A 26,113-nucleotide genomic window follows, 5' to 3' on the forward strand; every position below is an offset into this window, starting at 1 on the left:
CACACTCATTTCCCAGAGTTCTTTCGCTGGGTGTAGCTGGTTCTATTTTTATTGAACAAATGGAACTGATTTGGTTTCTCTCATTGTTGAAGAGAGGCATGTCCATCAGAATTGATCATCATATAGTATTGTTGTTGAAGTATATAACGATCTCCTGGTCCTGCTCATTTTACTCAGCATCAGTTCATGTAAGTCTCTGCAGGCCTTTCTGAAATCATCCTGCTGGTCATTTCTTACAGAACAATAATTTTCCATAATGCTCATATACCACAATTTATTCAGCCATTCTCCAATTGATGGGCATCTACTCAGTTTATAGTTTCTGGCCACTACAAAGAGAGCTGCCACAAACAGTCTTGCACATAGAGATCCCTTTCCCTTCTTTAAGATCTCTTTAGGATATAAACCCAGTAGTAACATTGCTGGATCAAAGGGTATGTACAGTTTGATAACTTTTTGAGCATAGTTCCAAATTGCTCTTCAGAATGGTTGGATGTATTCACAATTCCACCAACAATGTATCAGTGTCCCTGTTTTCCCACATCCCCTCCACCATTCCGCATTATCTTTTCCTGTCATCCTAGCCAATCTGACAGGTATGTAGTGATATGTCAGAGTTGTCTTAATTTGCATTTTTCTGATTAATAATGACTTGGAGCATCTTTTCATATGGCTAGAAATAGTTTCAATTTCTTCATCTGAGAATTGTCTGTTCATATCCTTTGACCATTTATCAATTGGAGAATAGCTTGATTTCTTATAAATTAGAGTCAATTCTCTCTATATTTTGGAAATGAGGCCTTTAATCACAACTTTTAACTGTAAAAACGTTTTCCCAGTTTATTGTTTCCCTTCTAATCTTATCTGCATTAAGAACTCAAATTTTTTTTTAATTCTAAATTTAACAAATGCCTAATTAAAATGGACATTTCCATACATACAATAGAACAGATCACACATGAAACTATAGATTTCTATTATGGACAGATTGTTTTTCTTTTCAACTATTTAAGTTCAACTTATAGATGTCAAAACTGTCCCATTTGTTCCTTATCACAATCTGTTGTCACTCTACCCTTTCTTCTGCATTGTAATGCAGAGCATTACCGTTTAGATCCTCAAGTGATCTCTAATCACTTGGTCCCTCAGTTCTTTCCCAGGCTATCTCACCTGTACAAGCCATATTCTTTTCCTCTCCCCATCTTGATACCTTGGTGAACAAGTTCAATTCTTTATAGTTCTTTTCTCAAGTCACTTTTCCTTTTATATCTCCTATCTTTCCATGCTGACCTTCAATCTTGGATCACACTCATGCTACTAAATAAAGCTGGAGAAAAATCATAAAACTATGTTGATTGGGTCCACTACATATTTATGTGATAACTTCAACCAGACCCTCATTGCTTCAAGACAAAGCTTTTATATTTTCACTATCTTGCTCACTTCAGAGACTCTTTTAAAAACGTATTCATCACTAAATCAGTTCTAATGGAGCAGTAATGAACTGAACCAGCTACACCCAGTGAAAGAACTCTGGGAGATGACTAAGAACCATCACATTGAATTCCCAATCCCTATATTTTTGCCTGCCTGCATTTTTGATTTCCTTCACAGGCTAACTGTACAATATTTTGGAGTTTGATTCTTTTTGTACAGCAAAATAATGGTTTGGACATGTATACTTATTTTGGATTTAATTTATACTTTATTATATTTAACATGTATTGGTCATCCTGCCATCTAGGGGAGGGAGTGGAGGAGTGGAAAAATTGGAATAAAAGGTTTGGCAATTGTCAATGCTGTAAAATTATCAATGCATATAACTTGTAAATAAAAAGCTATTAAAATAAAAAAATAAATAAAATGTATTCATCCTTCCTCAAACCTCTCCTTCTTCCCATCCTTTTCAGCAAGAACCTTACTTCAAATTACTTATTAAATTATAAATGGTCAAAGGATATGAACAGAAAATATCCAGATGAAGAAATCAGAGTATCTGTCACGTAAAAAAATGCTCTAATTCATTATTGATTAGAGAACTTAAAATTAAAACAATTATGAACCACCACTTCCAACCTGTAAGATTGGCTAAGATGACGGGAAAAGATAATAATAAATGTTAAAGGAGATGTGGGGAAACTGGGACACTAATACATTGTTGGTCGAGTTATGAACTTATCTAGCCATTCTGGAAAGCTATTTGGAATTATATCCAAAGGGCTATTAAACTTTGCATATCCTTTGATCCAGAAATGTCATTACAGGATCTTTATCTCAAAGAGATCATAAAAGAGGGGAAAGGACAAACATGTTTTTAGTAATTCTTTTTGTTATGGCAAGGAATTCGTAATTCATTGGATGCCCATCAACTTGGGAATGGCTAAATAAATTATGGTATATAAATGTAATGGAATATTATTGTTTATAAGAAATGAACAGATTGATTTCAGAAAAATTTGAAAAGACTTATGCTAATTGATGCTGAGCAAAGTAACCAGAACTAGGAGAAGATTGAGCACAGCAGGAACAAGATTATGTTTGATAATCAACTATGATAGAGTTAGCCCTTAAAAAATTTTTTTTAAATTTTATGTTTAACAAAAGAATAAAAAAAAAGAAAGGCAGAAACATGAGGGAGGTTTCAAAATATATAATAATACATTTCCAGTTCAGGAAAGAATGTATAATAGTAGAAGAAATTATATTAATATGTCCATATTTTCTCTGGTTCCTTGTGTGGTATTCTATGCACTTTTTAAAGTTTATTCTCCCCACCCCCTTCATCTTCCTCCACCTCCTCCAAACAGACTCTAGTTAAATATAGATATATTTAATAGATACACACACATGCATACATATTTACCCATATGTAAACATGCATCTAAAACTATATTAGTATGGCTGACATGTAATATGGATTTCTCTCTTAAATGAATCTTTAAGTTTGATTTTAAGTCAATGATTGCTAGCTATATGCTTTTTTTCTAACAAATTCGACTCCTGATCCTTGTTGTAGTGTTTGTGTATATCTCTTCTTTCCTGTCCCTGATAACTCTTCTACTTTCTGCTCCTTAACTTGCATTCTGTTACTTAACCTCCTCTTACCTATAGATCCCTCCCTTGTTTTCTTCCTCCACCCTTTGCTTCCCTCTCCATATACCCTTTCCTTTCTTATTTCTTGTAGATTTTGGAGGTGCTATATCCTTCATGGTATTTATGTACTGTTACTATTTAATTCATTCTGAATAGGTTTTTAAAACTATGAGCCCTCCTCTCCTGTCTAATGATTCTATATCTATTATCCCTTTGCCTCTCATTTGTAAAAATCTTTCTTTTGATCTAATTGTTGATGTCAATCTTAAACATATGTCATACATTTCTGTGGTGTTCTCTCTTTAAAATATAATGGTTCTCTCTGAGAGCAGGTTTTTTGGGGAGGTTTTCTGGAGGCAACCTTCGTTTTAGCTAAAAGTAATAATCACCTCAAAACGCAGCCAGGTGATAAAAGTTCAAACATTTATTTTCTCCTTCCAAAATAGCCGGATTAGTTTTCTTGTTGGCCTATCTCTCTGCTTGGTTCCAAGAGCTCCCTCCAAATGTCTCCAAATCCAAAGGTTTGTCCTTCAGCCTCTAGCCAGCACAAAGGTGGAAAATGGAATGGATCTGACTCCTCTAGCTCAACTCTGAATGTCCCCAGCCAGCACCAAAGTGAAAGTTGGAAATGAATCTGTCTTGCCTCCAAGAGAGGGCTTGTGAGCTTCTGTATCTCCCAGAGTGCTTCTGGCTCTCACTCTCCCAGAGTGCTCCTCTCCGAACCCTGACAATGTTCTGAAGTAACTAACCTGAAGCTCTAAGATCATATATATATATATATATATATATATATATATATATATAATCTCCCAAAGGTTGACTCCACCTCTGAGAGAGTTGAATTATGGGATCTGAGAGTAGGATTATGGGTTTCTTCCCAGAATGCTCTCTGGCCCTAAGAGCTTCAAGGGAGGTGTGAATTCACAAAGTTAACTTTGTCAATCTCCCATACTTGTGAATTCCAATGAGTACTTAAATACTTCTTGCTTATGTGAGCTCTCTAAAGGTGTGAACACAAGCATTGTATCAATTCCCTCAAGTTAACACTAGGATTCTAACACATTTCCATGTAAAAAACCTAAATAATTTGTCCACATTAAGTTCCTTGAAATTAATCTTGGATATTGGCTCTTATATGTTAAATTTTCTTTTGAGTTTGGGTTTGGAATGTTCGTTTTTTTGTTTTTTGTTTTTCCCATTTAAAATTATGGGTAATTTTGCTGGATATTTTTGGCTGCAGACCTAGAATTAAGGGGGATTGGGAAACATTTCTTGTAAAAGGTGTCATTTTAGCTGGGATTTGTTTTTGATTTTGATTGTCAGTATATGTGATACCAGGACCTGTCTATATTTTATTATGGCTGCTGATAAGTACTATACAATTCTAGTTGTAGCTCCAGCATATTTGAATTGTTTTTTCTTGTTCCTTGCAAAATTTTCTCTTTGATCTGGAGGTTTTTTTCTTTTTTTATAGCTTTTTATTTACAAGATATATGCATGGATAATTTTCGGCATTGACAATTGCAAAACCTTTTATTAAAATTTTTCCCCTCCTTCCCACCCCCTCCCCCAGATGGCAGTTGACCAATACATGTTGTATATGTTAAAGTATATGTTAAATACAATATATGTATACATGTCCATACAGTTATTTTGCTGTACAAAAAGAATCAGACTTTGAAATAGTGTACAATTAACCTGTGAAGGAAATAAAAAATGCAGGTGGACAAAAATAGAAGAATTGGGAATTCTATGTAGTGGTTCATAGTCATCTCCCAGAGTTCTTACTCCTCTATTGGAACTGATTTGTTTCATCTCATTGTTGAAGAGGGCCATGTCCATCAGAATTGATCCTCATATAGTATTGTTGTTGAAGTATATAATGATCTCCTGGTCCTGCTCATATCACTCAGCATCAGTTCATGTAAGTCTCTCCAGGCCTTTCTGAAATCATCCTGTTGGTCATTTCTTACAGAACAATAATATTCCACAACATTCATATAACACAATTTGTTCAGCCATTCTCCAATTGATGGGCATCCACTCAGTTTCTGGCCACTACAAAGAGGGCTGCCACAGACATTCTTGCACATACAGGTCCCTTTCCCTTCTTTAAGATCTCTTTGGGATATAAGCCTAGTAGTTGATCTGGACGTTTCAAAATTTGGCAATAATATTTCTACATGTTTTTCACAAAGGATTTCTTTGAGATGGTCATTTGTGGATTTTTTTTTATTTCAATTTTTTTCCCCTCATGTTCTATTGCTCTGAGACATTTTTCTCGGATTATTTTTTGTGTTATATCAGGGTTCTTTTTTATTTATTTATTTATTTTTTTTGGTCACAGCTTTCAGGTAATCCTACTCTTCTTATATTTCACATTCTGTTCAGATTTTTCATTCTTTATATTCTATTTTGTTATTTCTTGGTTCCTTATAGCTTCACTGACTTCTCTTTACCCAATTCTAATTTTCAAAGTTATTTTCATCTTTGTATCTCCTTTTCTAGTTAGATAACTTTTTTCATTTTTTCATTTTTCATTTTTCACCTTTTTTTTTTTTTTTTTTTTTTTTTTTTTTTTTTTTTTTTTTTTTTTTTTTTTTTTTTTTTTTTTTTTTTTTTTTTTTTTTTTTTTTTTTTAGTTTTTCCTAAGTGTCTCTCATTTGATTTTTAAATTCTTTTTTGAATTCTTCTATAAATTCTCTCTGGGCAAGGAGCCATTTTATGTTGCTTTTTGGAGTAGATGGAGCTTTTGTTTTTTATTTCAGTGTCCTCTGATGATGATGAATCCTGATCTTCCCTGTCTCATAGTAAGTTTCCATGGTTGGGTTCTTTCTTCTTTGCTTGCTCATTTTTTTTTAATAAGATGTACTGATGTAAGCACCTCTTATAATGGGGTGGGGGAGGCTGGAGAGATGGTGACTCTAGCTTCACTTCAATTCTCCCCTCTGACCTGGAACCCCAAACCGAAAGTTCCACTTTCTTGCATGTGTCAGCAACGATCCTGCCCCACTGCTTCTGCACTGAATGGTCTGGTTCCTTCTCTCCCAGGGCCATGCCCGTGCAGCACAATTGGATCTTCTCTGCTACTGAGGTTCACTCTGGTCTTCCTGGACTCAGATCCTCAATTCCACATGTAGTATGGGAGGTTAAAGTTTCTGTAGCTCTTGCTAAAGGTCTAGCCACATACAGCTTGCCCCAGGGCTCCCACTTGGTATTTCTGTGGAGCTAGACTGAAATTGTTTGTACTTCATATGGGTTAATTCTAGGCCTGGTATTTTTCTTCAGAACTTCTTGTGTTGTGCCAGGAGTACCTCTATTCTGCCCCAAGATTTTCTGGTTTTTCACCAGTCATCATTCTGAGGTGCAAATTTGTTCTGTTTGTGGGGGAAATCTGGGGACCTTGAAATTTACCTACCTACTCCTCCATCTTACCAATCTTCTGCCTACACTTAGCTCTTATTACTAATGTGGTGATTGGTGATCCAAGAAAATTCCAATAGACTTAGGATGGAAAATGTTATCCCCCTCCAGAGGGCAAACTGTGGAAATCAAATGCGGATTGGAGTATATATTATTTTCAGTTTTTTTCTTTTTTTTTTTCCTTTTCTTTCCTGTGGTTTTTTTCCTTTTTGTTCTGATTTTTTTTCTTTCATAACAATGGAAATATGTTTAAAATGATTGTACATGTATAATTTATATCTGATTGCTTTTTGTCTTGGGAAGGGGGAAGATGAGGAAGGAAGAAAAAATTTGGAACTCAAAATCTTATAAAAATGAAGGTTGGAAACTATCTTTTACATGTAATTGGAAAAAATAAAATATTGTTGAGAGGGAAAAAAATCAAAGTCTTTCACCAATTTTTTTCCTTCTGACATTACCACCACCCTGGCATAGAATCTTATCAGCTCACATATGGACAACTGCAAAAGCTCATAGGTTGATTTTCCTGCCATGAGTCATTCCTCACTCCAGTCTATCCCTTATTCAGCTGTCAAAGTGATTTTCTTAAAGAACAGATCTGACCATGCTAATCCTTCTGTGCAATAAACTGCAATGACTCCCTACTATCTGCAGGATCTTAGTGTTCAAAGACCTCCATGACTTGATCCCCTACTACCACTATCCTTCTAGTTTTCTTATGCACTATACCTTCTCACTTTTTTTTTTTGTCTCACTTGTGAGATTGTCCTCTTGTTTCTCAAACTACTCCATCTCTTGGCTCTGAGAATATTCAGTGGATGCTCTGCATGCCTAGCATTCTTTCCTTTTTCATCTCTGCCTTCTTACTTTTTACAAATCCCAGCTAAAATGACACCTTTTACAAGAAATGTTTCCCAATCCCCCTTAATTCTTGTGTTTTGTTTGCATATTATCTCCCCTATTAAACTATGAGCACCTGGAATTATCTTTTTAGCAGGATGCCTGTCATGAAGGAAGAATAAATGTTTCTTGACTGACTATTGACCCTTTGACAGAGAGGTATTGGACTCAAGATGTAAAATAAGACCCACAGGACAAGATATAGAATAAGACATTTTTTGGACACAGCTAATGTGGAAATTTTGTTTTGATTATATGAAGTCTTTTTTCTTTTCCAATGATGGTTTAGGAGTTTGGGGTGGGGAGCAGTGAGGAAGAATATTAGACTAGCAATCAAATAATAAATTGGAACACTGAGTGTTTTTATTAAAGAATGCAGAGAAGTAAACATAAGCAAGGACAGATAAAATTTGTGTATAGAGGACATATATACATTACCTAGCATTGATATGTAGCTGGGTCAAAGAGAATACAGCTTTTTGTGTATACTTTCAAATTGCTTTTCAAAATATACTCATTCTCTAATGAAAAAAAAAATCAAATGAAGGTGGCTTAGCTGTACCAGATCTAAAATTATAATATAGAGCAGCAGTTACCAAAACCATTTGGTATTGGCTAAGGAATAGGTTAGTTGATCAGTGGAATAGGTTAGGTTCAAGGGACAAAACAATCAACACCTATAGCAATCTAGTCTTTGACAAACCCAGAGACCCCAGCTTTTGGGATAAGAACTTACTGTTTGACAAAAATTGCTGGGAAAATTGGAAACTAATATGGCAGAAACTAGGCAGTGATCCACACTTAACACCGTACACCAAGATAAGGTCAAAATGGGTTCATGACCTAGGCATAAAGAATGAAATTATTAATAAATTAGAGGAACCCAGGATAGTTTACCTCTCAGACCTGTGGAAGGGGGAAGGTCTTTATGACCAAAGCAGAACTAGAGATCATTACTGATCACAAAATAGAAAATTTCGATTATACCAAACTGAAAAGTTTTTGTACAAACAAAACTAATGCAGACAAGATTAGAAGGGAAGCAATAAACTGGGAAAATATTTTTACAGTCAAAGGTTCTGATAAAGGCCTCATTTCCAAAATATATAGAGAATTAACTCTAATTTATAAAAAATCAAGCCATTCTCCAATTGAAAAATGGTCAAAGGATATGAACAGACAATTCTCAGATGAAGAAATTGAAACTATTTCTAGTCATATGAAAAGATGCTCCAAGTCATTATTAATCAGAGAAATGCAAATTAAGACAACTCTAAGATACCACTACACACCTGTCAGATTGGCTAAGATGACAGGAAAAAATAATGATGATTGTTGGAGGGGATGCGGGAAAACTGGGACATTGATGCATTGTTGGTGGAGTTGTGAACGAATCCAACCATTTTGGAGAGTAGTTTGGAACTATGCTCAAAAAGTTATCAAACTGTGCATACCCTTTGATCCAGCAATGTTACTACTGGGCTTATATCCCAAAGAGATCATAAAGAAGGGAAAGGGACCTGTATGTGCACGAATGTTTGTGGCAGCCCTCTTTGTAGTGGCTAGAAACTGGAAACTGAGTGGATGCCCATCAGTTGGAGAATGGCTGAATAAATTGTGTTATATGAATATTATTGTTCTGTAAGAAATGACCAACAGGATGATTTCAGAAAGGCCTGGAGAGACTTACACGAACTGATGCTGAGTGAAGTGAGCAGGACCAGGAGATCATTATATACTTCAACAACAATACTATATGATGACCAGTTCTGATGGACCTGGCCATCCTCAGCAACGAGATCAACCAAATCATTTCCAATGGAGCAGTAATGGACTGAACCAGCTACGCCCAGAGAAAGAACTCTGGGAGATGACTAAAAACCATTATATTGAATTCCCAATCCCTATATTTATGCCCACCTGCATTTTTTATTTCCTTCACAAGCTAATTGTACAATATTTTAGAGTCTGATTCTTTTTGTACAGCAAAATAACAGTTTGGTCACATATACTTATTGTGTATCTAATTTATATTTTAATATATTTAACATCTACTGGTCATCCTGCCATCTGGAGGAGGGGGTGGGGGGTAAGAGGTGAAAAGTTGGAACAAGAAGTTTGGCAATTGTTAATGCTGTAAAGTTACCTATACATATAACCTGTAAATAAAAGGCTATTAAATTAAACAAAAACAAAAACAAAAATAAAATATACTCATTCCCAATTCTATCAACGGTGCATCAGTGTAAAAGATGGTACTTTGTAATTATTTCTTCCCTTTCTAGATATTCATTAAGCATTTTATAATCTTTTAAAGAATTTCCTCAGGAATTCATGTTAAAACTCATAAGACAATAGTTTGCAGAGTTTGTTCTCTTCTCTTTATGGAAAATCAAAATATTTGCCCTTTTCTAATCTTGGTACTTTTTGCATTATCCATGATATTTTACATATCATTATTTATGATATTTTACATATTATTGACATTGACTTAGCAGCCAAATTGCAAAGGGCTTTAAAGAAAGCTAGAGGAAAAAAGTACAAGTATCAGAGATGACTTTTTAAAGTAATTTAGTTGAACAAGAGAGAAAAGATTAGTCTTCTTACTACTGTTTTTATCATTGCTGCAAGCACTCTTAGCTTCTCTTCTTTTCACTTCATGTATTTTCCCTATTACTTTGACACCCTTACCTGTAGAATTTTCTATACAAAGATCATTCATCACCCCATATATGGTGATATTTTCATTCTTTGGAACCCCAAATGAGTTTCTAGGGAGACACAGTTTCCAAGAGGAAATACACTCATTAAATCCACTATATTTAGTACATATTCAGTGTTTGTAAAACACTTTTGTTTATTTGTATGTGTGTATGCTCCCTACTAGATTATAAGCTAGAAGGCAGGTAACACGTCTTATTTATCATTGTATTTTCTCTATTGCCTAGCACAGTGTGTTGTGTGTTGGTTGGTTGGGTTGTTTTCCTTCATTTTCAATGAGGACCAAAATGACATCACTATGTTAGTATGTCTGATTGTGGCTGATGAGACCAATACAAGTTCAGAGATATAAACAGTCCCTGTGAACATTTGAGGTGGCTTCTCTAATTGCATATTTTGTGTTTCTTCTGAGTTACTTCTTCTCCTTTGCTTATAAAGCATAGCTGTCATACTGTCGATTCTAAAGTTCTTAAGAGAGACCTTAAATGTGTCCTTATATCCCTTTTTCTGACCACTTTATGACACTTATGACACATTTTCACTGCATAAATTCTCCATAAAATAATCATCTTTGACCTCTGGGAAAGAAAGGAAGAGGGATGGTCAAAAATGGAGTGTCCTTATTTCAAGCTCTTTCAACCCTTAAATACCTTGGTATGATTACATCATTACAGCACACTAAGTATGTGCCACCTAGAGAACCATTATATCATCACATCACACTGAGCAAGTGCTAACTATAAGCATTATTGATTTGTAAATGCATCTCTTTACTTTAAGTATCCCTTGCTTCAAGTAGATTTCTCAGGAAATCCTCCTTGATTTCTCAGGAAGGGTGAGAATACCAAAGGGAGGTGTAAAGCCAAACCAGACATTGTCAGCAGGTTCCCTCTGGGCTGAAGGGTCTTATACTTTACCCGGAGTTCCCCCACTATCTGCAGCCCTCTACAATCTTAGAAAGGATAAGTCTATGATCAGTCCAGCACTCTTCACCACACACCTTCATCACTCTTACTTACATCCTGTATATCTCTTCTTCTTTCAATCACATATTGTATTAAAAGATATCACCATACCATTTTAATAGGCTTTGAATATAATAAACATTTAGTAAATGGTAGTTGAATAAGTGAATGTTAATATATTAATTAAGGCTCATTTTTATTTCTATATTTTTAATTAAATAGAATATTTTAAAACATAATTTCCCCTTATAAAGATTGTACCATCTCTTATACCTCCTAACACTGTTCCTGGAGAGTTAGGTATGATATTATTCTTTCCTCCCTGTTGCCACTTCAGAATTTTCTCTCTACTATAGTCTCCTCCTTTAAATTCACTTTATACTTATTTGCTACCTAATTTTGAAGGTTAAAACCTATCAACACCTGTGACATTTTCTTTCCTTCATCAGTGATCTCCAAACGCCTGAAATTCAATCTTCATCTTGATGCTAGTTCCTCAAATCTATTTAACTCCCATGATCTACTTCTCCATTATACTTTAACTATTCACAGGGCTGGTCATACCCTTGATCTCACCATTAACCATATGTATTCCTCTTCTGTGTTCTAGTGAAATCCATAATTCCTTCATGTGATCAGAATCGCTCACCATTGCATCTTTCCCTGTGGCTTACTTCTAAACCTCTCTCTATTGTGACTTCTATTTTCTCCAGTCATTAGTATTTTCCAAGGCCATCATCCCTGTTCTAATTACAGTCTTCTCTTAGTGAATCACTTCAACTCTACACTATCAAAGTGCTGTTGAAGTCACCACCATCTTTTTGGCCATCTAGACCTGAAACATCTCATTGTTTTTCTTGGCTCTTGATTCTCATTCACCATAGCCACCACTTTAGTTTAGTTTTCATCACTTCTTGCTTGCACTATTATATACTAACCTGCTAACCTCCCTGTTTCAGATTTCTCTATAGTCCAATCTATTTGCCCTTTGGTCTCCACAGTAATTTTTTATATATGCTTCCTCATCTCACCTTCTTTTTACCTCCAGAATCAAAGATAAGCTCTTTTGCCTGGAATTGAAAGCATTTTACAAGCTAGCTTCTTCCCATTTTTACATAGTCTTATATAATATTTCTCTCTATGCCCTCTGCAGTGCACCATTACTGATTTGTTTGTTCTTCTATATGCGAGACACTTCATCTTCTATCACTTTACTTTTCATGGACTATCTCTCATATCTATAAGGAACTTCCTTTTTCATTTCTATCTTTTGGAAGCCCTGCTTATTTTTCAAGGATCACTTCAGTTGTCTCTTTTTATAAGAAATATTTTCTGGTCTTCCCAAAAGCTAGTACCTTCCCTCACAAAGGTACATTCAAGAGTGGTGCCAAGATAGTAGAGTAGACATGCCTTTGAGCTCTCCCTGGTTCCCCTCAGAATCAGCACTAGATCAAGCCTCTGAATGGGTTTTCGAGTGACACACTTCAGATACACAAATGCCTGGAGTGTAACAAATTTCCAGCAGAAGATATTTTGGAAGAACTATAGTAAAAGTGTGTTATAATTGGGCAGTGGTGGGGATTGCAGGCCAGCACAGTGCAAAATAGAGAGACCCAAGGTGGAACACCTTTCATGTGCTGGAGGAATCCAGTAGGAAACTGGTACCCAAAATATAGCAGCATTTGCTACTCTGTCCTGATTCAGAAGCCAGTGGATCAGCAGACTAACTGTTTAGATCTCCAACATAAGAACAGAAGGCAAATAGTGAGCTCCTGAACCCCAGCAAACAAAAGAGAGTTGGCTACACCCACCCAGCAAGGAAAGAACCAGACTCAGGGCAGTGCAAAGCCATTGTTGCCTGTAGAGGAAGCTTGGGACAATCTCCCCTTTGCCCTAAGAGCAGACCTCAACCTTTTAAAATGAGCAAAAAAGCAAAAAGAGCTCTGACTCTATCTTTTTAGATAGTTATTATGGAGTCAAGAAGGACAGATCTCAAACCCTGAGGATACTTAAAGGCAAAATGTTTGGATGAAGTTTGGATATGAATTGTTCTTCAACTTAAAAGGCTCTATTGGAAGAATTCAAAAAAGATCTTAAAAGAGAGAAGAAAAATGGAGAAAGGAAATAAGAGCTTTGGAAAAGAAACAGAAATTGTCTGAAGGAAAAAATAGTTTTGGAGAAATGAAAAAAGTAAACAACTACTTGAAAAACAGAATGGGTAAAATGGAAACAGAACAACTCCCTAAAAAACAGAATGAGTAAAATGGGAAAAAAATCCAAAGAACAAAACAACTCATTTAAAAGTTCAGTTTGCCAAATGCAAAATGAAGTGAAAAAGCTAACTGAAGAAAATAATTCACTAAAAATTAGAAATGAGAAAATGGAAGTGAATGACTCAATGAAACATCAAGAATAAATCAAACAAAACAAAACAAAACAAAACAAAATGAAAAAAAAAATAGAAGAAAATTTAAAATACCTCATCAGAAAAACAACTGACCTGGAAAATAGATATTGGAGAGACAACCTAAGAAGTATTGGACAACCTGAAAACCATGGTGAAAAAAAGAGCCTAGATGACAAAGCTACATTCAATTTATTTTTATATGTTTTAATTATACATACATACATATATATATATTATATATATATATATGGTCTTTCTCTTTGGGATATAAACTTCTTGAGAACATTGACTATTTTACTTTTGTCTTTGTATCTACAATATTTAGGGCAGTATCTCATATATTAATAAGTGCTTGTTTGATTAGTTAATTGTACTGATTACTGTCTCAGTAGGTATAGTAAACTTGGATTTCAGTATAGATTTTACTTTTAGATTTCGTCATGGATTTCTAGCTTCATTATTTTCAGAATGTAAGATTTGTTAGGAAAATAAAAGCTCTTAATTTTTTTTCTAAATATTCTTTCCCTTTTCATACACATGTTAAATTAAATTAACATCCATAATAATATAGGTTTAATACATAAAGTATTTTTGAATCATTTTTGGTGAAATATAAGAGTTTTTCCTCTCATATGCCTGTGAGATTGAATACTGCTGAATGACTGGAATTTTGAATAACAGACCTGATTTTTTCTTTCTATAATTGGATTATAGTTTGAATATTTAGCTAATATATTTTTAATCTTTCTTTTCCTATATATCTAGAATACTTTAGTATATGTAAATTGTTGTTTTATTTTGTTAAGCATTTCATTCTAAAAGTTACATAATTCTTTATAAACATATTGGATACCTTGGGTACTTATTTAGGCATTTCTAATGGAGGTTTTTTTTTTTTTAAGTTTGCATTTATCTTTCCACTCTTCCATCCGACCATCTATTTTGGTTATTTAGCTTATATACTTTCTAATTAAGTCTTTGTGGTTGAGAGAGTTCCCTGTAGCATGTCTATTTTAGCATTTAATTGCTCCATAGGCTCCAAATTAAATTCTGTAGTGTTACATTTTGCTCTGCTGATGAAGCAAAGATCTTTTTTACCATGACCTAAGCAATGTGGTGCTTGTGACAGCTCACAAGACCAGCATGCAGATCTTTAAAAAACAAAACTTTTTACTTCTTAGCATGTAGTTGATCTAACTAAAAAAGGCAGTGATCTAAAAGATTTTTCTTCTATATTTGTATTTTGATATTTTTAAATAATTTGAATTATTTGTTTTAAAATTAAAATTATTAACTGTTACATTTCATTGTTACAGTACAATAAATTACTTTGTTTTTAGTTGGTTGATAAATGAGATGGATGAGACTGAAAGGTTTAGGTTGTATTTGAATGAAGGCCAGTAAGTAGATAGATTTGGGATCAGTATTGCAATAATTAACTAACAGAGGTATTCAACAATAGAATGCTTATGTTGTAAAACAGCAAGTTCTTTGTTACTGAATGCATTGAGGCAGTGAGAGAATAATCATCTGTAAGTATTTAGTAGAAAGCAATCTTGAATTGTTTGAAAAATTGATTATATAACCTTTGAAGTCTCTTTCACCTTGAAGATATTATCGTGCTATTTTTATGAGATTTGAAATAGTGATGAAAGGGAGATTTGCACAAATATATTTCTCTCCATATGTGTATTGTGTGTATGTATATGTATGTGTGTGTATGATACTGAATAATTCACATAATGATGAAATTAAGAAGACCAAAACTCAACCCCCCCATGCATGTATAGATATAATTTCATAATGTTATGCCTATTAACATTATTGGTATGTTCCTTTGTTCATAGGCCTATAAGAGAGATACAGAGTCTTCTTTCTGCCATGATAAAGTATCTTAATAGGACTTGATTGCTGTGTACAAGAAGAGAGATGGAAGACATAGTAAATACTGAAAATCATAAAAAAGATATCTTTTACCAAAATCTAAGCAACTGGTTTTAAATGTATCCATCTTTTCAGCATCCGCAGTGATTCTGAGCAGACTGTGACATTACAAAAAAGGATAAAATGAAAATAAGGCCAAACTTTCTTTAGGATCACACTGAGGTTCACTGATATATAACTAGACATGTGCAATGAGGAATAAAGGAGAATGCAAAGATTAAGTACTTGGAAGTTTGGGAAAATGGTAATATCCTGATAGAAACAGGAAAATCCAATTGTTTTGATATCCCACAGTATGTACAATATGATTTAGTAGTGTGATCTATCAGGTAAAAATTTTAGCCCTGCAGTAAGAGATACATAGAGAATGAGAGATATGCTCCTCCTATTGAGCTCTCTGGTTAGTTTCTGTTGTGTTAGACTCCGAGTCAAAGAGATTAGGAAGGATATGGATAAATTAATGTCCAGAGAATGACTAGATTGATGAAAGGTTTCTAAATAATGTTTTATAAGGAACAGCTGAAGGAACTAGGTATATTTTCATAAGAGACTGGCAGATTTAGGCAGAATAAGAGACATGGCTTTAGATTTGAATGGCTTTTATGTGTAAGAGGGATTAGACTTTTTCTACCTGTTTCCAGAATTGAGAACTAAGAAAGTTAACTTCGGTTCAAAGGCTGACTTTCCAACAATCAGTACAATCCAAAATGGGCACTGCTTCTACATTTTTCTCAGTTTCACCACTATCCCTATTATAATAGTCCTTTCCTTGACTACTTGTTGCCACTAGAACTTGCTATTTGGATGATCTTGAGCTAGTCAAATAACTTTCTGGGTGCCACAATTTGGACTTGATGGATCTCTGTGATCACTTCTTATTCTAGATCTGTGGTCCTATAATCTTTTTTTACAGTAACTGATTTCATCTAAGTCATTGTCAAAATATTTAACAAAACAGCACCAAAGATAAATCCTTCAAGCTTTCTCTAGAGACCTCCACTTAAGATGACAGAGCCCTTTTAAAGACTATTCTTTGAATCTGGTCATTTAACTAGTTCCATATCCATCTAACTCATGCAAATCTTATCCACAAGTCTAATACTTAATCAAATTCTTTGCTGAAAGATAAGTATATCAATTTTACATTTCCTTCCTATATCTCTCAAGGCTAATATCTTCCCTCTGTGAATTATTTCCAATTTATCTTCAAGTTTATTTCTTTATGCATTCATCTCTATGTATCTTGTTTGTACATAGTTGTTTTTATATTTTCTTTCCCACTATATTGTAAAGTCATTGAGAACCAGGATTATCTTTTGCCTTTCTTTGTATCCCTAGCATTTAGTGTAGTGCCTGGCACATAGTATTTGTTTAATACATAATAATTAATTGACTAATTGACATATCAGGCTTCCATGAACTCTGATTGCATATAGTAATTAAGAGTTCCTTTTCTAAGTGTTCACAAAATATCCCCTTACTAATGTGTTCTATAGTTTTTCCAGGAGTAGAAGTTTAAGCTTACTGGTCTGTAGTTTACAAACTGCACACTCTTCTATTTTGAAAAAAAAAATGGTACAATACGTTTCTTTCTTTATTCTACAAGATTTTTCAAAAGTTACCAGCAACACCTCAGGAATTAAAATTACTCTTTCAAAACCATAGTCACAAATGACATAGTTTTGATCATCTCTCAGTCATACATTTCAATAAGCTGTCATTTTTAACCCCTAACTACATAGAACATCATATTTAAAAGATAGCAGTTGGAGGAAAAACAAGCTTCTAGTGGAGTCCTGGTGATTAAAAAAAAAAAAGCTGAGAGTATAGATTCCAAACTTTATAGGTCTATCTAGACCTCACTCAGTAACTACTTTCAGCATTGTCCAGTAGTCACTTAATAATCTCTTTAGCTAATTAAACATGTAAAGCTATAATTTTTTTTATCTTTTTGGAGATATTGATCAAAATTTACAAAATCTTACTCATCTAATTTAGAGTGTATCAGAGAAACATTTCATACAAAGCCATTTTTAAGATTAAAAAAAAGATTATTAATTAGCCATTTAGTTATGTCCAACTCTGCATTACCCCACGGTTTTTTTGGCAAAACTACTGGAGTGGTTTACTAATTCTTTTTTTGTGTGTGTTTCCCCACTTTACAGATGAGGAACTGAGGCCAGTAGAAGTTAAATGACTTGCCCAGAGTATACAGCCATCTAGTGTTTGAGGCCATATTTAAATTCAGATCTTTCTAACTCCAGATCCAAAATTTTATCCATTGTATCATCTAGCTATCCAATACTAATCAGTAAGAACTTAGATTTAGAGAAACCACTCTCTAAACAACTCTCTAAAAAATAATCATGTTTCAGATTTTTTCTTTATTGGCATCAACTTTTTGTTTGCAAAGTGAAAAAATAATTGGTAAGGAATAAGCCTATTGTACAAAACAAAAACAAAAAAATGTGAAAATTTGCTGGAAATGCTTTCAGAATTGATGCTTAGAATCTTGTATTACTTGTACTGGTAGTTAACTATTCTAAAGGTACAATAACAGATTATTGTTCATAACGGTGTATTAAATTGAAACTCCCTGATCGTATTTTTCATTTTACACATTGTCAGAACCTTGGACCCTAATCTCTTTCTTTGATTGGCAGTAGCGACCAGGGAAAGAACACTTGTATTGTTTGTGATAGTGGCATCTGTTCAACTTGATTCATTTGAGGGTATTTGCATATTCTTAAGTATTTCTTCTGAGAGAGCCTAAATCCTTCTCAAGTGTTTGATGCATTTTTGAAATTCATTCATAAGGTATCTACATGCACTAATAGTTCTGTATAATATTGCTATGCATAATCTGACAGATAAGGCTAGTTTTTTAAACAAGGTATTCTTTGGGGATGACACATTACATTCTGACTTATTCTGCTGGGCAGAAATGTCAAGTACTTTGGAAAAGGATGCTCGAATATTTTGATTAAATTAGTATTCCTTATTTGAGACGTTTGTCAACCAGAATAAATGTGCACAATTTATTAAAAATAATTCAAAAGTGTTTATAATATCAGAATTTTTGCATCTTGAGATATAAACCTAAGTTCTTTGCATTTTTTGTTAAAGTCTAAGTTGCAGTAATTTAGTACATTGTACATAGATTGTTCTGATTGTCAAAAAAAATTGCCATGATATTGATTTTTTCCTTCTAATTTTTGTTATTTGTACTGGAAGCATTTGAAAGTTAAATCAAAATGCTGACGTTTTTATTTCAAAGCTTACCTTTTGATAACTTTTCAGAAACAAACAAGTTATATCTAGTCTAAATCATTACCTTTTCCTTTTCCTGTTCTCTTAGGCTTATTTCTCAGCTTCCCTCTTAATCCTCTATAATCTAACTTTCCATACCCTTGCTATCTGCAATTTTTTTTTTTACTATTTCATTTGGATATCAGAATTGTGGCCATGCTCAGAGCTTAGTCAGAAATGGAGCACTAGAGACAGCAATAACCTAGTCAACACCTTCTTTAAGTTACTTTTATATAGAACTTTGCAGAAAGAACAGCATTTTCAACTTCTTGGTTTGAGATAGTTTGTCAAAAAAAAATTGTTCTTTTTGGCTAATTATTAAATAAAATCCAATTTCATTGTTATGTTTATCTTTTAGGAATCTCCATCAGGACGAAGAAAAGCACTTGCTACTAGCAGCATCAATATGAAACAGTATGCAAGTCCTATGCCTACACAGACAGATGTCAAGTTAAAATTCAAGCCATTGTCTAAAAAAGTTGTATCTGCCACTCTCCAGTTCTCATTATCTTGCATTTTTCTTCGTGAGGGAAAAGCCACGTAAGTTATTTTTCTTTTAGTTACCTTACTTTAAATTTTCTTCCAAAGGAAGGTTGGGGTAGAGAGTTGTTCTACTAGATTACCAATAGTTCAGAAAATCCTTTACCATACCAGTCATTCTCATCATACTTTGAGAATCTGAAATGAACTTTTATTATCATTTTTGTTATAAATAACATTCATCATTTCAGAAAATAAGCATTCGCTGTAGGGCTGGTTCAATATTAGGAAAACTATTAGCATAATCAACTATATCAATAAGCAAATTAACAAAAATCATGTGATTTTCTCAATAGATGTAGAAAAAGCATTTGATAAAATCCAACACCCATTCCTATTAAGAACACTGGACAATATAGGAATAAATGGATTTTTCCTTAAGATTATCAGTAGCATTTAATTAAAACCACCAGAAAGCCTCATATATAATGGGGACAAATTCCCCATTCCCCCAGTAAGATCAGGGATAAAGCAAGGCTGCCCACTATCACCATTACTATTCAATATTTTACTAGAAATGTTAACTTTGGCAATAAGAGAAAAAAAAGATTTGAAAGGAATTAGAGTAAGTCAGGAGGAAACCAAATTATCAATCATTGCAGATGATGTGATGGTATATTTAGAGAACCCTAGAGAATCAACTAAAAAACTACTAGAAACAATTCACAACTTTAGCAAAGTTGCAGGATACAAAATAAATCCACATAAATCATCAGCATTTTTATATATTACCAACAAAGTCCACCAGCAAGAGATATAAAAAGAAATTCCATTCAAAATAACTGTTGATAGTATAAAATATTTGGGAATCTAGCTGCCAAGGGAAAGTCAGGAACTATATGAACACAACTATAAAACATTTTCCAAACAAATAAAGTCAGATCTAGTCAGTTGGAAAAGTATTAAGTACTCATGGGTAGGCTGAGCAAATAAAAAAAAACGACAATACTACCTAAATTAATCTACTTATTTAGTGCCATACCAGTCAAACTCCCAAGAAATTATTTTACAGATCTAGAAAAAATAATAATAAAGTTTATCTGGAAGAACAAAAGATCAAGAATTTCAAGGGAATTAATAGGGGAAAAAAAGCTAATGAAGGTGCCCTAGCTGTACCAGATCTAAAACTATATTATAAAGCAGCAATAATTAAAACCATTTGGTACTGGCTAAGAAACAGAGTAGTTGATCAGTGGAATAGGTTAGAATCACAGAACAAAATAGTCAATAACTATAGCAATCTAGTGTTTGACAAAACCAAAGACCTCAGCTTTTGGGATAAAAACTCACCATTTGACAAAACTGCTAAGAAAATTGGAAACTAGCATGAAAGAAATTAGGGCTTCACTCACACCTAACACCACTTACCAAGATAAGATCTAAATGGGTTCATGAGTTAGACATAAAGAGTGATATTATAAGCAAATTAGTAGAACATAGTATAGTTTACCTCTCAGATCTGTGGAGAAGGAAGGAATTTGTGTCCAAAGAAGAGCTGCACATCATTATTGATCACAAAATAGATAATTTTGATTATATTAAGTTAAAAAGGTTTTGTACAAAGAAAAGAATTGCAGACAAGATCAGAAAGGAAGCAATAAATTGGCAAAACATTTTTACATTTAAGGGTTCTTATAAAGGCCTCATTTCTAAAATATAGAGAGAATTGACTCAAATTTATAAGAATTCAAGTCACTCTCCAACTGATAATTGGTCAAATCATATGAGAAGGTTCTCTAAATCATCACTGATCAGAAAAATGCAAATTAAGACAACTCTGAGATACCACAACACACCTCTCAGATTATCTAAGATGACAGGAAAAGATAATGATGAATGTTGCAGGGAAATGTGGGAAAACTGGGACATTGATACATTGTTGGTGGAACTGTGAACGGATCCAGCCATTCTGCAGAGCAATTTGGAACTATGTTCAAAAAAGTTATCAAACTGTGCCTACCCTTTGACCCAGCAATGTTTCTACTGGGCTTGTATCCCAAAGAGATCTTAAAGGAGGGAAAGGGACCCGTATGTGCAAAAAATGTTTGTGGCAGTCCCCTTTTTAGTGGCAAGAAACTGGAAACTGGGGGGATGCCCATCAGTTGGAGAATGGCTGAATAAATTGTGGTATATGAATGTTACAGAATATTATTATTCTATAAGAAATGATCAGGAGGATGATTTTAGAGAGTCCTAGAGAGACTTACATGAATTGATTGCTAAGTGAAATGAGCAGAACCAAGAGATCATCGCACACCACAACAATATTATTCAACAGACGTGACTCTTTCCAACAATGAGGTGATTGATGCCAGTTCCAATGACCTTGTGATGAAGAGAGCCATTTACACCCATAGAGAGGACTGTGGGAACTGAGTGTGGATCACAACATAACATTGTCCCTCTTTTTCTTGTTGTTTGCTTGCATTTTGTTTTCTTACTCATTTTTTATCTGATTTTTCTTGTGCAGGAAAAGAATTGTATAAATATGTTTATACATATTGGATTTAACATATATTTTAAAAAAGAAAATAAACATTTACATTGTGAATGTTCACATAAAAATTAACATTGTAAGGTGCCAGTTGTTTCCTACTGCCTTCAGCCTCAAATAGTCATTTTGTGATTCTGAAATATAGATTGTTTAATTATGGTTATATGTTCGAATTATCTCATAACCTACCTTCTATAAGAGATCATTCCTAGCCCTCTCAGCTGCTAATGTCACTCCCATTCAATTTGCCTTCCCTCTATCTTTTATGTACATATTTTTCTTCTATCAAAATATATGTTCCATGAAGACTGGAACTGTTTTTTGCTTTTATATCCACTTAGCAAAGTGCCTGGCATGGAATAAATAATTAAATTCTTATTGATTGATTTATAAGAAAAGACCTTATATCAAAAAAGCTTATGGATAAAAAAGAGAAATGTATAAAAGAGGAACTTTTTATGTTTTTTTTTTTACTCTTTGGCTGAATTTTTCTAAAATTGTATAATTAATGTACAAATATCTATTAAGTGCTTACTATGTTCCAGGCAACATACTAAATGTTAGGAATACATGAATAGGAGATAAAAGACACAGAAATGGATTGAAGGATGCATAATAAACAAATTAGTCAATATCATTTCTGTCTTATAGCATTAATTAAGCAATTAATGGTATATGGTCCTCTACACATTGTATAGTTTTATAAAATTGGTCTTATGTCTCTAGGAGATTCAAATTTAGGTTAGACAAAGTAATATAGACATGTATTCCTAGAACATATAGGTGACAGAAAAAGACCATTAAAGATAGTTACATCATATATATGGAATAATAGTATCTTTTAGGATTCAACTATAAGGTTAATTAGGACAAGAGAACAAGGAGAGTAAGAGTGAATTTTCAAACTGTATTTGAAAATACAAGAAGAAAAGTTCTACTATTTGTCAAACTGATTCCCATCATATAATGTATTGGGTATAATGGAAATGAGAATAGTATTTTCAGATCTTGTTTATATTACATTTGATTACATTTTGATATTTGATACCAATTTACATAGCATAGCAATAAGTGATTCAAATAAAAGCAACAGATGAAGATAATTGATGATAGTGATTCCTTCTTCGGAAGATGAAGTCATAGCCTCAAGAGGTACAATTAAGGTATCCTTCATGATCCATCTAGAAAATTAAGTTAGAGACACAAACTAATTTCACATCTTTGACTGATTCCTCCACCATGCCCCAGGAAGCTCATTGTTGAGCTAACCTCACCATCCTGTAAAAATCTCATCAGCTTTGATAACTCTACTTCATTACTACCTTTTCTGCATTGATTGGAGGGTAGGGCCATGAACTACAGATCACACATCTCCCTATTTGTCACCCGGTAGCAATATTTTGGGACTTCTTTACAGTGCAACTGAGTTAGGTGTCTTTTCCCCAAACCCTGCTTTTCATTTTCATTTTGTGTTTTATCATTCCATATTAGATTGTAACCTTCTTCAGAGCAGAAACTGTCTTTTTCTTTTAGCATTTGTATCCCCAGTGCCTATTATATGTTGTTTTGTAATGCTTTGTGACTCAATTTGGAAAGGTTTTTTGGCAAACATAACAGAATGGTTTACCATTTCCTTCTTCAACTCATTTTATAGATAAGTAAACTGAGACATACAAGTGCTTTGTCCAAAATTATACAGCTAGTAAGTGCCTGAGGTCAAATTTGAACTTAGGAAGATGTTTTCCAGACTCCAGGTCCAGAATTCTTATCTACTCATTTTTGATAATTATTGACTTTGAGGTTTTATGAGTAAGAACATTATTCAGTAAGAACTGAGTCAGAACTTGAAATTGCAAGTGAAAAAGAATCATAAAAACAAAGGAAAGCAAATTTGGAAAGAAAGAATGAGACAACATTAATGGAAACTCTGTGATTAAAATATCTTTGTTGCTATAGAAAGTGCAAACTAATCAATAAATGTTTAAAAGCCTGGATAAGAGAAAATTCAGTCAAATCAGATGGCCTATCTGGACCTCCCTTTCAGTTTTAAAAATAAACACATTTGGGGGAGGATTCTGGAAATATGGCTGAATAGGTCAGAAAATTTCAAACTCTCCAGATTTCCCAGAAAAAAAAATTGTATCTCAGAGTAAATATAGGTGAAAAACAGACTTGGGGCAGAACAGGGTATTCCATGGATTATCATACTGGAAGAAGAATCCCAGGATGGGGATTTTATAGGTATGAAGTGTAAATACCTATACCTTAACCCCTCAGAAACTGAAATTGGGGAGCCCTGGGACTAGCTGGCTTCTGCTGGAGCCTGAACTTTCATTTCAGGAACAGCCTGGGGTGTGGGCTCTGAGTTTGAGAAGACTGTAAGAATCTCTGTTAATCTAATGCTAGGCCCAGCTGTTCTGCAGAGTTATGGCTCTGGGCAAGAAAGTAGCAGCACATCTGGTGAGTTGCAGAAGCAGTGAGGCAGGGGTGGAGGAGGATTGGAGAAAGCTTTTGGTTTGGGATTCCAGGTCAGAGGGGAGACCTGAAGTGAAGTTATAGGTATTCCCCACATATCCCAGCATTAGAGATCTTTATACTAATAATTTTCTTTTTTTTTTTTTAATAACTTTTTATTGACAGAACCCATGCCAGGGTAATTTTTTACAGCATTATCCCTTGCACTCACTTCTGTTCCTATTTTTCCCCTCCCTCCACCCTCTCCCCCAGATGGAAAGCAGTCCTATACATGTTAAATAGGTTACAGTAGATCTTAGATACAATATATGTGTGCAGAACCGAACAGTTCTCTTGTTGCTCAGGGAGAATAGGATTTAGAAGGTATAAATAACCTGGGAAGAAGAACAAAAATGCAAGCAGTTTACATTCATTTCCTAGTGTTTTTTCTTTGGGTGTAGCTGCTTCTGTCCATCTTTGATCAATTGAAACAAAGTTAGATCTTCTCTTTGTTGAAGAAATCCACTTCCATCAGAATACATCCTCATACAGTATTGTTGTTGAGGTATATAATGATCTCCTGGTTCTGCTCATTTCACTCAGCATCAGTTCATGTAAGTCTTGCCAATCCTCTCTGTATTTGTCCTGCTGGTCATTTCTTACAGAATAATAATATTCCATAACATTCATATATCACAATTTACTCAACCATTCTCCAATTGATGGGCATCCACTCAGTTTCCAGCTTCTGGCCACTACAAAGAGGGCTGCCACAAACATTTTGGCACATATAGGTCCCTTTCCCTTCTTTAGTATCTCTTTGGGGTATAAGCCTAGTAACACTGCTGGATCAAAGGGTATGCACAGTTTGATAACTTTTTGGGCATAGTTCCAAATTGCTCTCCAGAATGGCTGGATGTGTTCACAATTCCACCAACAATGTATCAGTGTCCCTGTTTTCCCACATCCCCTCCAACATTCCGTGTTATTTTTCCCTGTCATTCTGGCCAATCTGACAGGTGTGTAGTGGTATCTCAAAGTTGTCTTAATTTGCATTTCTCTGATCAATAGTGATTTGGAACACTCTTTCATATGACTAGAAATAGTTTCAATTTCATCATCTGAAAATTGTCTGTTCATATCCTTTGACCATTTATCAATTGGAGAATGGCTTGATTTCTTATAAGTTAGAGTCAATTCTCTATATATTTTGGAAATGAGTCCTTTATCAGAACCTTTGACTGTAAAAATGTTTTCCCAGTTTATTGTTTCCCTTCTAATCTTGCCTGCATTAGTTTTGTTTGTACAAAAAATAATTTTCATTTAAAAAACATGAGCAAGCAAAGAAGAAAGAACCCAACCATTGAAATTTATTGGAATAGGGAAGACCAGGATTTGTGTTCAGAGGAGGACACTGAAGTAAAAAAAAATTTTTAAAAAGCAAAAAACAAAAACAAACAAACAAAAGAAAAACCCCTTTTATCCTAAAGAGTAATGTTAAATGGTTACCTGCCTGGAAAGAATTTATAGAAGAACTCTAAAAAGACTTCAAAATCAAATGACAAAGTTGAAGGAAAAAAAAAACAAGATGATGATGGAAAAAAAGTTAATCAACTAGAAAAGAGGATACAGAGTCTTAAAGATGAAAATAATTCTTTGAAAACTGAAATTGGGCAGGAAGAAGCCAATGAAACTATGAGACTGAGAAATAACAAACTAGACTATAAAGGATGAAAACAATAGAACAGAATGTGAAACATCTTATAAGAAAAAACAGCATATTTGCAGAACAGATGAAGAGAAAAATAAATATAAGGATAATTGCACTACCTGAGTGCTATGATCAAAAACAAAATAACCATG

General features: G+C 34.0%; 1 protein-coding gene across 14 annotated transcripts in view; it reads left to right on the forward strand.

Annotated features, from left to right (window-relative positions):
- The window catches only part of EHBP1 (EH domain binding protein 1), a 444,659-nt gene that overhangs the window by 184,421 nt on the left and 234,125 nt on the right, over positions 1-26,113 (forward strand). For all 14 annotated transcript variants that reach the window (XM_031950538.1, XM_031950539.1, XM_031950541.1 and 11 more), the window contains one exon: positions 19,121-19,302. In XM_031950538.1, coding sequence (XP_031806398.1) covers positions 19,121-19,302 — 182 coding nt within the window. The remainder of the gene's footprint in view (positions 1-19,120; positions 19,303-26,113) is intronic.

Source organism: Sarcophilus harrisii, chromosome 2, assembly GCF_902635505.1.
Source record: "Sarcophilus harrisii chromosome 2, mSarHar1.11, whole genome shotgun sequence".
Lineage (NCBI taxonomy): Eukaryota > Metazoa > Chordata > Mammalia > Dasyuromorphia > Dasyuridae > Sarcophilus > Sarcophilus harrisii.